Source organism: Hyperoodon ampullatus, assembly GCF_949752795.1.
Source record: "Hyperoodon ampullatus genome assembly, chromosome: 2".
In the NCBI taxonomy this organism is placed as follows: Eukaryota; Metazoa; Chordata; class Mammalia; order Artiodactyla; family Ziphiidae; genus Hyperoodon; species Hyperoodon ampullatus.
Genome location: NC_136915.1, coordinates 164,887,461 through 164,904,370, shown reverse-complemented (window position 1 = coordinate 164,904,370; position 16,910 = coordinate 164,887,461). Strand labels below are relative to the sequence as shown.

Here is a 16,910-nt window from a genome sequence, read left to right as displayed (position 1 = left end):
AGGTCCCATCCCTATTCTTTTGTCTCTGTTTCTTCTTTTTTCTTTTGCCCTACCCAGGTACGTGGGGAGTTTCTTGCCTTTTGGGAAGTCTGAGGTCTTCTGCCAGTGTTCAGTAGGTGTTCTGTAGGAGTTGTTCCACATGTAGATGTATTTCTGATGTATTTGTGGGGAGGAAGGTTATCTCCAGGTCTTACTCTTCCACCATCTTTAAGCTCCTCTCTACTGTCATTTTAATAGCATTAAGGGAGCAAGACTGCTTGTTCAGTCTATCATAGAGAAGTATTTTTATATCACTTATCACTATGTGAAAATATTTACTTTAGTTTATCTCCTCAGCTACTCCACCCTATCCCCCCCAACACACACACACACACACACACACACAGCAGAATCCTGTCTTTTCCACTACCCTTAACACAACATCTAGCACACAGTAGATGCTAATAGAAAACTATGTTTAAATTCATAGGAGAGTCTTGGCGACAATTTTTGGGATATGACACCTAAAGCAAAAGCAAAAAAATAAAAAATAAACAAGTACAACTATATCAAACATACAAGCTTCTGCACAACCAAAGAAATGATCAACAAAATGAAAATGCGACCAATGCAATGGGAGAAAATATTTGCAGATCATACATCTGATAAGAGGTTAATATCCGAAATACTGTATATAAAGAATTCATATAATTCAATAGCAAAAAAATCCCCAAATAATCCAATTTAAAAATGGGCAAAGGATTTTCCAAATAAGATATTCGAATGACCAACAGGTACATGAAAAGGTGTTCAACCTCACAAATCATTAGGGAAATACAAATCAAAACCACAAGGAGGGGGCTTCCCTGGTGGTGCAGTGGTTGAGAGTCCGCCTGCCGATGCAGGGGACACGGGTTCATGCCCCCGTCTGAGAAGATCCCATGTGTCGCGGAGCAGCTTGGCCCGTGAGCCATGGCTGCTGAGCCTGCGCGTCCGGAGCCTGTGCTCTGCAACGGGAGAGGCCACAACAGTGAGAGGCCCGTGTACCGCAAAAAAAAAAAAAAAAACCACAAGGAGACATCATGTCACACAAGTCACAATGGCCACCATCCAAAAGACAAGAAAGAACAAATGCTGGTGAGGATGTGGAGGAAAGGAAACCCTTGTGCACTGCCGGTGGGAACGTAAATTGGTATAGCCACTATGGAAAATAGTATGGAGGTTCCTAAAAAAATTAAAAATAAAACTACCATATGATCCAACAATCCCATTTCTGGGTATATATCCAAAGGAAATTAAATTGCTATGTCAGAGAAATATCTGCACCCTGATGTTCCTGCAGCATTATTTACAATTGCCAAGATTTGTTAATAACCTAAGTGTCCATCAATGCATGATTGGATAAAGATGTGGTATATATACAATGGAATACTATACAGCCACTTGTGACAACATGGATGGACTTTATGAGCAGTATAAATGAAATAAGTCAGAAAGAGAGACAAGCACTGTATGATCTCACTTACATGTGAAATCTTAAAAGAAGAAAACAAAAAAACTAAAAACACCATGCTCACAGAAAAAGATCAGATTTGTGGTTACTAGAAGCAGAAGATGGGGGAATTGAATGAAGGTCAAGAAGCACAAACTTCCAGTTTTAAGCTAAATAAGTACTGAGGATATGACATACAACATGATGACTATAGTTAACACTACTGGAAGGTATATTTGAAAGTTGCTAAGAGAGTAAATCCTAAAAGTTCTCATCACAAGGAACAAAACTTTTTCTTCCTCTTTTTTCTTGTATCTATATGAGATGATATATGTTAACTAAATTTACTGTGGTAATCTTTCACAATATATGCATCAAGTCATTATGCTGTATACCTTAAACTTACACAGTGCTATACATCAATTACATCTCAACAAAACTGAAAGAAAAAAATAAATTAAAGATAAAGTCCCCCCCACCTCCCGACCAAAAACACAGGAGAAATTCCCACCACAAAAAAGACACATCATGGGAGACTCATTTTGGTCAGCTCAACCTCACCTACTCCTTTCTCCTACTAAGAGATTCTCATTCTATTAAGTGGTACCCAGATCCAAGCTATGTTAATCAGAATCTATCCACAGAATTTTTTAAAATCAAGCTACAAAGCTCTTTTTCTTCTTTGATCAAAAAACATAAATATAAATGAGGAAGTACAGGTGACCACATTATCTGCCATGTAATAAAAATCTGAGAAAAGAAAATCAGACCTGTCCTAAAGAAACAGTCATGAAAAGTAAAAAAGAAAAACTCCCAGCAACATTCAAGTATCTGATTTCATTTCCATATAGTCTCCAGAGAAGTGATGGTTCCAATCTTCCCAACATTTGGTTGTTAAGCTCTTCCTTTTTATGTGTGTAAGCTACTCAGTTCCTTATTCTGTCAATTTACATCCCCTTTTTGTTTAAGCTAGGTCAGGGTAGGTATTTGCTTGTGCTAAGGTATATATTCTTCATAATGAAGCATACTCAATTCCTAACAAACACATGCAAATTCCCATTTTATATTGTTTACATTTATTTACCAGAAATAAATGCAATTTTTCATTTATTTAGATTCCATTACATGAAACAGGATATAATTTCTTTCCAGTTCCCATCTTTCTAAATACCCTTAGTTAAGCCACAGACTGCTGCTACTGCCAATCAACACCTGCTGGAAGGATTTTATGTAGGTAGAAATAATCAGTTTTCTCCTCCAAATTGCATATGTGAAGAGGGGAAGATTCACTAGAAGAAAAAATATCCAATATAATTGTTCCCTATTAAAATGAAACTGTACTTTCTCATGATCTTAACATTCAGCTTTTGTTAATACAAACTGGCCACTGCAAGTAAGCTGTATTATAAGGAATTTGTTCTTTCTTTGAGTTGAAAAAGGGGAACCTGTTAGAAGTGGTAGCTTGCAGATGTTTCTTGTTGAATAAAACTGGATGGACTGAGTAATTCTACCCTATTATTTTTAAACATTTCTAGATCTTTTTCAATGCAACTGACAGAGCACCATTTAAAACAAAATTTTTTAAAGTTCAGGGGCCACTTACTGCTTCCAGTTGTTTCTTCTTCTGCACTAGTAACTCCAACATGAGGTTGACATTGGCCAAATCAAGATTATCTTGGTCAGTTCCCAACAAATCCTGAAATATTTGCCACCTGTGGCCATTCTAAAAACAAAGAAAAGAAGAAACACAACAACTTCCTAAGACAATTGTTTCAGAGAGTCAAAAATAAATGTTTGCTACTTCCTAATATGCTTATTAGATAACATATCAAAAATAAGCTATGACATTCCAACCTATTCCTTCCCAGCTAGTGGCTCCCCAATGCCTTCTAATTATAATTTAATCACTACTTCTCCCCTAAATAAATTTAAACAACGGATATGAAAGGCATATTTAAGACATGTTAAGTCAGCATCTCTAAAGGTATAATTCTCTTCAAAATAAGTGCCTGGATTTTAATTACTTGTCTAACAATATTTTCAACTTTGTATTTGGTAAGGTATTAATTTAAGCTCATTTGCTTCACTAATTTGGGCTAATCCCCTTAAACTGAGAGTCTTTTTTTTCAAATTACCACCCATAGTTTCACCCTGCCATATAATTCTTCAAATGTAATGTATTATAAGCCAACTCTGACTCTATGTAATCTCACCAGACCTTTCAAAAGATAAAAGTAAATTTTAGACAATGCAGGTAAGAAAGTTCTTTATTGAACAGAATAATCTTAAATCTCCTTTAAGGAAAATCAATAATATGCTAAGCTTTAATACCTAATTAATATTAAACCAATAAAAACAGCAAATTGAGATTAAAAATAGTAATAAGAGTTGAAACATACGGTGCTACTCACTGAGTGGTCCAATTTGAACCTCTTTTCCTCAAATCTTTGCTTCTGTTTGAGAATGAGCTCATTCACTGAAAACAAAAACAAAACAAAAAGCACACATAATCTATATTTTTATTAAATGTATCGTCCAATTGTTCTGTTTAGATGGATTCTATTTAACTTTAAAAAGTCCCAAACCTTAAAAAATGCTAAGCAGAAAATGCTAAGTTTTTATTTTATTTCAAATTAGAAACAGTTTTGCCACAGCCACTACAACTACTACTATTATTACCACTACTATCACTACAAGAGGAGAATTCTTCAGAATATGTACTTTCTCTTACATGTCTCAATGATGACACTATCAGCACTTGGAGAAAGACAAGTCTTCACTGTATGAGATCATGCCATGCTCTACAGGGTAACTGGCCGATTCTATGAGGTAGGCACTAAAGATTTTTATTTGTTGTTCTTTTTGTTTGTGACTTTTCCATAAATATCATGGCAAACACTGTCAGTTACCTATCCATAAACCATTCTAACCTTTTTTAAAAATAAGAATAGGACTTTTTTCCAAATGTCAGAATGCCAACTGTCACATACTTTCAGAGAGGCTAGATCCCTCACTGGCCCCATGGTATGAATCCTGACTAACCTAAGCCAATCTAGTCATACACTCTTGCCAGCGATTGATGGAGGGTTAACTATGTGACCTAGTTTTGACCAACGAAGGGTATGCTGTCTTTCAGAAGAGAAGGATAGAAGAAAAACAAGTTATTTTTCTCCCTTCATTAAGGGATGATATCTGGAACTGCTTAAAGCCATCTTGCAATCTTGAGGGGAGCTAGCCAAAGAACCAACACATCTGCTGGAGACGGAAGGCCAGAAAGATGGAAAGAACTTGATAATATCACTGAGATACCAACTTAACTAATTCTAAAAATTCTTTTTGTATAAATCAATACATTTTCCTTAATGTTCAAGCCACTTTTAATTGGATTCTTTTGTTTTTAACACCCAACTGATAAAAAAAATAAACTGATAAAGAAAAGGACAACTAGCACTAAGCTTGTTACCTTATTAGCCTTTAATTTATAGACATTATCTTATGCGTTATTCTTCACATTTTAGAGATGAGGAAATATTAGAAAGAGCATAAGGAAGTTACTCATGGTGACATGCAATACAAGACAGAGCTGGGAAACAAACCCAACTATCTAATACTTCCCACTATACCACAATCTACTACAAATATTTTTGAACAAATCAGAGAGGTTCCAGGGCCACACTAGAAGCCAAGCTTTAAAGATAAGTAAGCCGGGATTCCCTGGTGGTGCAGTGGTTGGGAGTCCACCTGCCGATGCAGGGGACGTGGGTTTGTGCCCCGGTCCAGGAGGATCCCGTGTGCCACAGAGCAGCTGGGCCTATGGGCCATGGCCGCTGGGCCTGCGTGTCCAGAGCCTGTGCTCTGCAATGGGAGAGGCCAGAGCAGTGAGGGGCCCGCGTACCGAAAAAAAAAAAAAAAGATAAGACTCAACCTAAGTAAGACTTAATCCAAGACTCAAGCAACTCAGAGTAGGAAGACAAATATATGTGATGCAGCAGTTATAATATGATAATCAGTACTATCACTGAAATAGATTTAAAAAGAACAAAGGACAAGGATCAATTAAAATATTAACAAGCAGGCTTCATACAGAAGGTGACATTAGAACTGGGCCATAACAGGCACACAGGGACTTACTAAACAGGAAGAAAAGTGGAAAAGAACTCACATTAAGGGTGTGTGTGGGGAATTCCCTGGCTGTCCAGTGGTTAAGAGTCAGCGCTTTCACTGCCATGGGCCTGGGTTCAATCCCTGGTCAGAGAACTAAGATTCCGCGGCCAAAAAACATTGTGTGTGTGGAGGGGGTAAAGTCATAAAACAGCAGGATATAAGATGATTTAAAATCAATATAGCTGAAACACAGGATCAGAGTGATTTTGTCAACGATTAACAGGGGCTACGAACTAAGGCTGGAACTGTAGACAGATCAGAGCCTGATTCTGAAGGGCCTGTTACCTCACAAGCAGTTATTATTATAATCCAGGGACGATAAAGGAGAGAAGTTGAAATAACGTAGTGGGAATAAAGAGGAGTATGTGAATAAGAATTTAATGTTTCAGTTACAGAATTAGCTATTTAAATAAAAAGTGTAACTTAAATAATTGTAATACTTAAATATGTACACCACATTGGATTTTACCAAGAAATCTCATATACCACTGAACGTGAATATTCTATATCCATAATTATAATTCTCTGGATCCTTATAATAGCCATAGTACTAAGAACAAACAATGCCTTTCTACTACTAAAGCTTTCATTCTAGCAATTGTCTTTTCAGAGGCAGGATAGTATAGTAAAAGCACATACTCAAGCCAGACTGCTTAGGACCAAATCCCAATTCCGCCACTTACGGACTGTAGAACTTTACACAAGTTACTTGACTTCTCTGTGCTTTAGTTTCCTCGCTGGAGGAATGAGGACAACAATTACCTATGTCATAGGACTGAGAATTAAATGAGTTAACATACATAAAGCACCTGGGAAAACACTTGGCAGTAGTAAAGACGTTATGTGAGCTGCCTACATTTTTTTAAACAAGGATTTTAAATTTTGCATGTACGTTGCCTTTTACATTAAAGAATAAGAGGGTCATTCATTAGAGAGATAAAAATATTCAATTTACAAATTTTATACACAGAGAACGCTAGAAAAGAGATTGCTGGGGGGTGGGGGGTGGTAGCTGGAGAGAGATCATGCATCATGGAGGGACTGGGAGAGCTAAGCCTTGGCAAGAGTGTAGGAGAGCAACTGCAGAGGTGGGAGTAGAGACACCCTCTCACCCCACATGAGCCTTCCAGGATCAGGAGAGAAAGAGAGCTCTCAAGACCAAGGGGATAGAAAGGTGAAGAGTGAGAGTGTGCCTTTTTTTTGTGGGGGGCGGGGTAGAGGAAGAAGAAAAATGAGGAACTGTACTGTAGTGCTTAGGGCATGAAAGGAAAAATCAAAATATCTGTCTTGACAAAAAAGTGCATGACTCTAATGACCAGAAAACCTAATCCTACTTGAGTGTTTGGCTTCCAATTCTTTGCTTTCATTAAAACTGAAGAAAGGAGTGGACTTGTTAACTAATAGGGTATTAAAAAATTTTTTTTGACTAAGTAAGTGCTTTTATTGAAGCACATAATTCAGAAGGAGATCAAAGAACTAAGTGACGTAGCAGGAACAAAGTTCCTTCAACCCCCATCAAATTATTTATGTAAGCAAATATTCTCATGACTTACCCTTTCAAAAATAAAAAGGAAAAATCTTGAACTTACACAATATTATATGTCAGTTATATCTCAATTTTTTAAAAAGCTGTGATGATCCTAAATAAATAAATAAAAAGAATACAAATGAAACTGAATCCTTGTCCTAGTAATAACCATAAATGGCAATGGAACTAATTGAGAAGGACACCATCACACATTAAGCGGCCAATTTTCAATAAATTTTTATGTCTAATAATTTATAAAATTTGTAAATATTTATTTTATCAATTGCATGTCTAATAATTACAATAACAACTCAGATAAAACATTTAAGATTTTTAAAATACTTAATATAAAATTATGTTCAAAAGAAACTTCAAGGTCTATAAGTTCTACTTTCTGTTACAGAAAAGTATGACAGATAAATCAATAAGAATTTCAAGCATGAAAATATATTACATAAGGATAAAATTATGTGAGCAATATGCAATTTAAGTATAAGTTCAAAGAGACAAAGAATGAAATTTCCCATTGTTAATGAAAAGCATTTATTTTTGAATCAATGATAAGTATTAAATCACTATACTATTCAGATTCTACTGGATACATTTTAAAAAGAGATAAAAGCTTATTTTTAAATAACCATATTTACAATACTCCTAAAATTATATCCTTTACAAACACTTAAACTTATAAAGAAAAAATGTGGATGCTCATTTAAAATGTGGCATCAATGTGGGAGGAAGTACATCATTTTTCAGAATTTTTATATGGGTCACCCAAGCTAAAAGGTTTGAAGACCACTGCTACAGAAAACAGGTAGCCCAGCCCTCTATCCATGACTAAGGTAAACGTAAAGCATTAAAAGTGAAGGGTCCTAACCTACCAATAAAAAAGGTGCAAGTCTACCTAGAACACTTCAGAATCATAGAACGTATACTTATTTTACCATGCTCAAGAGGAAATCTGAAATTACTTTTAAAAGGCTCAAGGTCTTTTTAATCCAACCAAGAACTACAGGCACTATACAAATCATATAATCTCAGACTAAAGCAATGGGAATAGTTTTTTCAGTACAGAAAAAACAAATGATATTCCACTTTCAGAAACAGATCTCAGTAGCATCCTGAGTGCACGGGAACCGAAGGATTTGACCATCACTGTACAAAGGTAAAGACTGGAAAGGGTGATGGGCAGTACAACAGAAATAGATGTATCAGGATGAAATGTTATTTCTATGGCTGACATAAATAATCACACTGGAAGCTGCACTATGATTAAAAGACTTCAAATACGGGCATAAAACACTCCAATTACCCAAAACCAAAAATTTTTATCCATATAAAGAGAAGGTTAAAAACACTTCTCTGGTGGTCCAGCAGTTAAGACTCCGTGCTCCCAATGCAGGGGGCCCGGGTTCAATCCCTGGTCAGGGAACTAGATACTGCATGCCGCAACTAAGAGGCCACATGTCACAACAAAGATCCCGTGTGTGGCAGTGAGGATCCCTCGTGCCACAGCTAAGATCTGGCGCAGCCAAATAAATAAATAAATAAATAAATAAATAAATAAATATTTTTTTAAAAAACAAAAAAACCTGTATCATTGCCAAGATAATTTCTAGCTTAGGAAATCAGTAATTATGACTTCACTATTCACTGAATATATACATCTGAGAATATATAAAGTATGAAATTACTTTACATCTTAGTGCTGTATTTTCATATTCCTTCCATATCAGTATAATGGTGTTCTCTCTCTCTCTCACTATTTAGAAATTCACATAACAGAATTTGGACTCATTAAATTTGGTAAATATCAATACCAAAATCTTCAGACCCTTGGATTCCTTTCTGTATTTAACCATTCCAAAAGAAGAAGTAATTTTCGAAAGTTATGACAACTCATAGAAAAGTGATTCTAGATGCACAAAGCAGCATCAATCCATGTTTCTGAGTTCATGAACAAAGGGTTCTGCTTTGTGGGACTTTGGTTTCCATTTCATCTAACTTAGCTCATGAAGTCCAGTCCCACAGAGTATCATACCACTCGGTGTTTCTTCTTTTCCTAAGTTCATTCTCCTAGTTTGCCACAAGACTTTATCTATCTAGAAGAACTTGGTGTTCCAACAGAAAATCTTCAAAATATTTCCTTCAGGGTTCTTTTCTGCTATGCAATCATCTGATGATTTTCCTTTATGAAAAAATATTGGATTGTACTGAAGAGTGAAAGAGAAAAAAGGATTGAAGCCAATGTAATTTTAGAGCAGAGATAAAAAAAGGAAAGCAATGGCTGAAAAGGTTCCAATTCATGATGTATTATAAACCACCAAACAAAAACTGCAACCAAAGCACTGGCAAGTCAGAATCTAATACACAAGTAGACATCACCTCCTTAACTCTGAGTGTGTTACTCTTTAGAATGAAGAATTATCTTTTCTGATATACATACCCAATAGTGCCCTACTTCATGCCTACCCATACCTGAAAATTAATCTTTGGAAAATTAATCTTCATTCCCAAAAACTCTTAAAGATTTTCCACAATATCTTAGGCTTTTCAACATGTTGAATTTTTAGATTTTTCATAATTGGTCTCTTACTAGATACTATTCCCAATCACTTACCATTTACCTTAAGGGTTCCCTATTTGTGTCTCTCTTCTCCAGTCACCATTCCTCCCTCAAAAGTTCCATATCCATGTCTTTCTTTCCCCAGTTTTACTTTTCAATTGCCTCCCCAGGTCACAGACTCTCTTCCCCCATCTAGGAGTCCTCATATACAAGTTTTATCTCCCTTCTGCCTCTCCATTAACCTTTTCCTCCATTGCTTCTCACTTCTGCCCCAGAAGGAGAAACAACAGGAATGCACAACATGATATAGAGACAGGTATCTGGAACACTGGCATTCTCCTTTAGCTTCACATTCTGTCCAGCCATCAATGTAAGAAACTAAGAGTTGTACCAGTCAATTTTTTTTAATGAAACTTAAATATAATATGATATGGTACATATGGTATAGAATCAATGTCACAACCTGGGGAAGATTGGGAAAAGCATCCTGGTGAGTAGGAGAGAGAGACTGCTTACCTCTAAGCTACGTTCTCTAAATAAATTAGTGCTAACACACCCTTCTGGGAACTAAATATTTTTAAAAATTAAAAATCATTCCAAAGACTCACCCAAGAAATTAGGATACAGATGGTCAATATTATCCACAACATAGTTACACTTGGGACATCTATTATTGTCCTCCAAACTCTGATGAATACACTTGTAGCTATTAACAAGAGAAAAAATAAAACAGCTTGATTAAATCAGTGACAAATTAATAAACTAGTCACAAAATAGTGCCTATTAGTTTTCTATTCCTCATTTTCAACATAAGTTATCTAGCAGTTATCAAATTTTTTTCAGCTTATACTTTTATATTATAAAGAAGATACATAGGGCATTTATTAGATAATAGTATACAAAAGTTATTTTAAAATATTATTTAAAAATAAACTCAAATAACAAGCCTACTGGATATAAAATTTTAAAAGATATACTAACTTTTAAGTTTATGCAATTTAAACAGTATATAACAACACCAAGAAAAACAAATGCCTGTAATTTAGTTAAGCAAACAGACTATCTGTATTCTTGGAGTGCTGATATCCTCAATACAAAAAAAGCTCATTCAAATGAAAAGAAAATAAGAGAAGAACAGAAAAATCAGCAAGACAAAAATTAGTCAATAAGCATGGGAAATCATCACTTTCATTAGGATAAAAAATTGATTTAAAATTATATATTAGTTTTTACCAATCAGAATAGAAAAATAAAGAAAAAACTGTCAGAGTTAAGGAGTACATGTAGATATGAATAATTTCATGTACTGCTGCAGGAACTGCCACTTTCTAGAAGGCAAGTTGTATGGAAAACCTTAAGGCTGTGTATCCTCTTTGATGTAGTGATTTTACTTCTAGGAATTTATTCTATGGAAATAAGCAGATATATATATGTAGAAAGATGTTCAATTCAAAGTTATCTGTAAATAGCAAAACAAATTAGAAGCAACCAAAACACTAGGAAATTGGCTACATAAATTTGTAAACATCAATCCAATGCAATGTATACAGCCAATAAAAGTCACACTGTAATATGTAACTATACGCCATGAAAAATAATCTAATAACTATTAATAGGTACAGCTGGAGAAATATGATTATGAGAAATTTTTGCCTTCTTAGATTATATATTTCTGTAATGTTTGGTTTTTTACAATTGTGTATTGTCTTATAACAAAAAACTCTGAAAATGTCATTCAACTAAACGCCAAAGAAATATCAAATTGACATTAGGAAAAAAGTCACTATATAATTATGTTACTAAATAAAAATAACCTCTAACACAGTGGATACAATTCCATTTGTTTTAAAAAATTATGTATGTGTACATTTTTTAAAACTTCTAAATTGTATTTATTAAACTACAGTTGATTTACAATATTGTGTTAGTATCAGATGAACAGCGTCAGATTCTTTTCCATTATAGGTTATTACAAGGGATTAAATATAGTTCCATGTGTTATATGGCAAATCCTTGCTGTTTATATATTTTATATATAGTAATGTATATCTATTAATCCCATAGTCCTAATTTATCGCTCCCCTCTGGTAATAAGTTTGTTTTCTAGGTGTGTCAGTCTGTTTCTGTTTTGTAAGTTAGTTGATTCATATTATTTTTTTAGATTCCACATATAAGTGATATAATATTTGTCTTTCTCTGCCTGACTTACTTCCTTTGTATAATAATCCCTAGGTCCATCCATGTTGCTACAAATGGCAGTATTTCACTCTTTTTAATGGCTAATATTCCACTGTATATATACCACATCTTCTTTATCCATTCATCTGTTGATGGACATTTAGGGTGCTTCTGTGCCTTGGCTATTGTAAATAGTGCTGCTATGAACATTGGGATGTATGAACCTTTTTGAATTAACAGTTTTCTCCAGATATATGCCCAGGAGTGGGATTGCAGGGTCATATGGTAACTCTATTTTTAGTTTTTTAAGGAACCTCCAAACTTTTCCACAGTGACTGCAACAATTTACATTGCCACCAACAGTGTAGGAGGGTTCCTTTTTCTTCACACCCTCTCCAGCACTTATTTATTTGTAGACTTTTTGATGATGGCCACTCTGACCAGTGTGAGGTGATACCTTATTGTAGTTCTGATTTGCATTTCTCTAAAACTTAGTGATGTGGAGCATCTTTTCAGGTGACCTGTTGGCCATCTGTATGTCTTCTTTGGAGAAATGTTTATTTAGGTTTTCTGCTCATTTTTTGAATGGTTGTTTTTTTTGACATTGAGTTGCAAGAGCTCTCTGTATATTTAAGAAATTAAGCCCTTGTTGGCTGCATCACTTGCAAACATTTTCTCCCAGTCTGTAGGTGGTCTTTTGTTTTGTTTATGGTTTCCTTTGCTGTGCAAAGGCATATAAGTTTGATTAGGTCCCATTTGTTTATTTTTATTTCTTTTGCCTTGAGAGACTGAACTAAGAAAATATTACTGCAACTTATGTCAGAGAATGTTTTGCCTATGTTCTCCTCTAGAATTTTTATGTTGTCATGTCTTATATTTAAGTCTTTAAGCCATTTTGAGGGTTTTTTTTTTGTGTGTGTGGTACTCGGGCCTCTCACTGTTGTGGCCTCTCCTGTTGCGGAGCACAGGCTCCGGACGCGCAGGCTCAGCGGCCATGGCTCACGGGCCCAGCCGCTCCGCGGCATGTGGGATCTTCCTGGACCGGGGCACGAACCCGTGTCCCCTGCATCGGCAGGTGGACTCTCAACCACTGCGCCACCAGGGAAGCCCCTTGAGTTTATTTTTGTGTATACTGTAAGGGAGTGTTCTAACTTCATGGATTTACATGCAGCTGTCCAGCTTTCCCAACACCACTTGCTGATGAGACTGTCTTTTCTCCACTGTATATTCTTGCCTCCTTTGTCGAAGAGTAATTGACCATGAGTGTGTGGGTTTATTTCTGGGCTCTCTATTCTGTTCCATTGATCCATATGTCTGTTTTTGTGTCAATATCACACTGTTTTGATTCCTGTAGCTTTGTAGTATTGTCTGAAGTCTGGGAGGGTTATGCTTCCAGCTTTGCTGTTTTTCCTCAGAATTGCTTTGGCAAGTCTAGGTCTTCTGTGGTTCCATATAAATTTTATGATTATTTGTTCAAGCTCTGTGAAAAATATCATGGGTAATTTGATAGGGATTGCATTAAATCTGTAGATTGCTTTGGGGAATATTGCTATTTTAACAACATTAATTCTTCCAATCCAACAGCAGAGGATATCTTTCCATTTCTTTATATCATCTTCAGTTTCCTTTATCAATGTTTTATCATTCTCAGCGTACAGGTCTTTCATATCCTTGGTTAGGTTTATTCCTAGGTATTTTAATTTTTTGATGTGATTTTAAATGGGATTTTTTTTTACTTTCTCTGATATTTCATTGTTAGTGTAAATAAATGGAACAGATTTCTGTATATTGATCTTGTATCCTGCACCTTGCTCAATTCATTTATTAGTTCTAATAGTTTTAGCCACAGCAACCAGACAGGAAAAAGAAATAAAAGGTATCCAGATTGGAAGGGAAGAGGTAAAACTGTCATTGTATGCAGATGACATGATACTCTATATAGAAAATCCTAAAGATTCCACACAAAAACTGAAAGCATTTAAATGTGAACATTTAAAATAAACTGAAAAAGACATTCACCATAATGTTAACAGTATGTGCCACTGGGTAATATAATTATGGGAAACTTTTTCTTTGTAGGTGTCTACAAGTTTCTATAGTAAACATGTACTGCTCCTAACAATCAGGAAAAAAAATTACTTCTAAGAAATTAAAAGGGTGATTTACATATAAGATGATTCCTAAAAAGACAGTAACTCTTTTATCCTGTGTCCAAGTTACTATAAATTTGCTTCAGCTTCATAAACTGAAGCAGATTTTTATATATACCTACTTCCCTCCACCTTATCAAAACAAAACGCTACATCCATCAGGTTGCTCTGTTCTAGTTGTCATCTACTTTCTCATCTCACATTTGTTACTTGCAAGACAAACAAAAAGAAGGACATTGTAGGGAATCAATGTAGCGTGGTCTTTGGCACAGTACAGGGGCCCAAAGATTAAACACCTGGCATATAACAGGTACTCAAATATTACATACAGAACAAATGACTTGCACAGTGTTCCAGAAACAATATCTTCAGCTCCTGCAACTATGACAAGGCTAGGAATACCATATTACCAAAAGATAGGCTCCATATCTGAGAGGAAACTTCCTACATGGAAATTTCAATGAAAGAAATAACATACTAATTTTTTTTCATTTTATTGCAAGGGAAAAGCATAAAGAAGATATGCAAATACAATAGATTAAGAGCTCCAACATGGGAACATTTATAGTCTGCTTAGGGGAAAAGGAAATGAGTTAATATTACCAGAATACATGCCAACATGACAAGATTTAATCCTTTAAAAAAAAACCTTCAGGGAATTCCCTGGCAGTCCAGTGGTTAGGACTCAGTGCTGTCACTGCCATGGCCCAGGTTCAATCCCTGGTCGGGGAACTAATACCCCACAAGCTGTGCTGTGCAGCCAAAAAAAAAAAACAAAACCCTGCAAGTTCAAATAAAGCAAGTCATGAAGGAGAGAATATGAGGTTATTAAAGACAGGAGACAGGGAACTGACAGATAAGCAGAAGAAGGACATTTGGGGTTTTAGCAAATGGCTTTTGAAAAGAAATGGTAGTCAGAAAATGAGCAAATAAAATGACAAGAAAAACAAGCTAAATTGTTAAGCCAGAGAAAGAGTTTGAAATATACATGAAATTATTCCTGAATCCAATAGAACATTCTCCTCTCCCTTCTTCAGCATCCTAATCATATCCCTTGTCAGTAAGCTTACTACCATACCATCCTCTCCTAGAAGAAAAAGATAGTCTAGGACACAACCAGAAGGAACTGTCCTCAGAAACAGAAGCTCAAATGACTTTTCTGCATTGTACTGGATAATATCCATCTATACTATAAAATTTAAATGAATCAAATTACACGCCACTGTATAAAACTGCAGTGATAACAAGATGCATCAAGTTTATTTTATAACATCTATTGTCTCACTACCACCTTGGGTAGACCCTCCCTAGTCTGAGAAATAGTAACTGTCTTATTCTGTACTTAATCTGTGTATGTGTTTGTCAGCCCCTCTTCTATTTGCTCATTAAAAGCAGAGATTTGTTTTACTCATCTCTGTACCCTCAATATCTAGCACAATATCCTGTTAAAGAGTTGGAACTCAATACATTCTGAATGCATGAGAAAATAGATATAACCAAAAAAGAAACATACTTCTGCTGCCTCCTGGGTCATATAAAACACTGCGAGAAAGTCTCAATACAGTAACTCTAATTCATTATCACTCATCTATCTCCTTGACCAACACCAGCCCAAATGCAATGTTTTGGATTCCAAAAGAAGAGTATATGCCTAAACTAGTGATCAAAATAGGTGGGCAAAAAGAGATAAGAAGGATATATATTTTGGGTCTACCTGAGAAATTTTCAATAGCTACTCACACTGCAACTCTTAAAAAAGTATATTCAGAAGCACAGTGTGCTAACGGTATGTCCCCTGGTAAGTGTAGATCTGACCACAAAGAATGACTATTCCTCCACAGATGTATATAGTTGCTCTGTTTCTTCTATTAAGTATATACCTACCTACAAAATATAATTGATTCTTCTGTCTGTGTCAACAGCGATGAGTAGATACAGAAAACTGAATAACTAGAAAATTCTCAAAAAAGAAGGAACTATAAAAAGAACAGAAAAAAAAAATCAGTACCAGTGGTTGTATATAAGAACCAGGTACAAAAAAAGACTAATAGTAAGGTAGGAGATGATGGATTAGTCAAAAGTCCCAAAAGGCAAACTGACACTGAGTCTTGATCACAGGCTTGCTGCAAGATGACAACACTGAGGGACCCTGTTAATTATAACTAGTTTGTATTGAAGCAAACAGTAAATCAGGAGCTGACATACATGAGGTCTGAGAAGCAGAGGGCAGGGGACAAGCTGGAGGCAGCAAAGGGGAAAGAGAAAGAGCAAACCTTACCTCTATGTCATACAGAAGCCAGATTTTTAAAATTATATCATTGAGTTTCAGTTAGATTATAGCTAATAGCAGGTTCACTGTGAAGTGGGAATGATTTAAAGTGAAAGAACTTCCCGCTATAATGTCTCCAACCTGTTACTAGGAAAGACTTATCATTTTTAAGTGGGACAAGGAATAAACAGTTGATGTGGCCCAATTTGATTTAGTGTTAATAATCTGGATGGAGCCTTGAAGTGGTATACTGCTTGGCTCCAGGTAACCAGCCAGGGTTCAACTTAGCAAACAGTTGATACAACAGGCTACTGTTAATGACTGAAGTTCCACAAGCCTCTCATGTCTCATGGTAAATAATTAAGAGCTTTTACTTTCAACAAAAGAACAAAATGTCTCACAGTTCATCAAGCCTGGCAATGGGACTGTCAGTTTCCAGGTTTATTGGCTCCTACCAATGTTATCATCCCTATCCTACCAACACCTGCTTTCTGGTAGGTATTTTAAAACACAATCACAGGGACTTCCCTGGTGGCACAGTGGTTAAGAATCCGCCTGCCAATGCAGGGGACACGGGTTCGATC

General features: G+C 35.7%; 1 protein-coding gene across 1 annotated transcript in view; it reads right to left on the bottom strand.

Moving 5' to 3' along the window:
• COP1 (COP1 E3 ubiquitin ligase) overlaps window positions 1-16,910 on the bottom strand; it is a gene marked incomplete at its 5' end in the record, with an annotated part of 242,055 nt that overhangs the window by 192,263 nt on the left and 32,882 nt on the right. Inside the window, 3 exons of the mRNA XM_079698724.1 lie at window positions 3,075-3,194; window positions 3,871-3,947; window positions 10,338-10,435. Coding sequence (XP_079554850.1) covers window positions 3,075-3,194; window positions 3,871-3,947; window positions 10,338-10,435 — 295 coding nt within the window. The remainder of the gene's footprint in view (window positions 1-3,074; window positions 3,195-3,870; window positions 3,948-10,337; window positions 10,436-16,910) is intronic.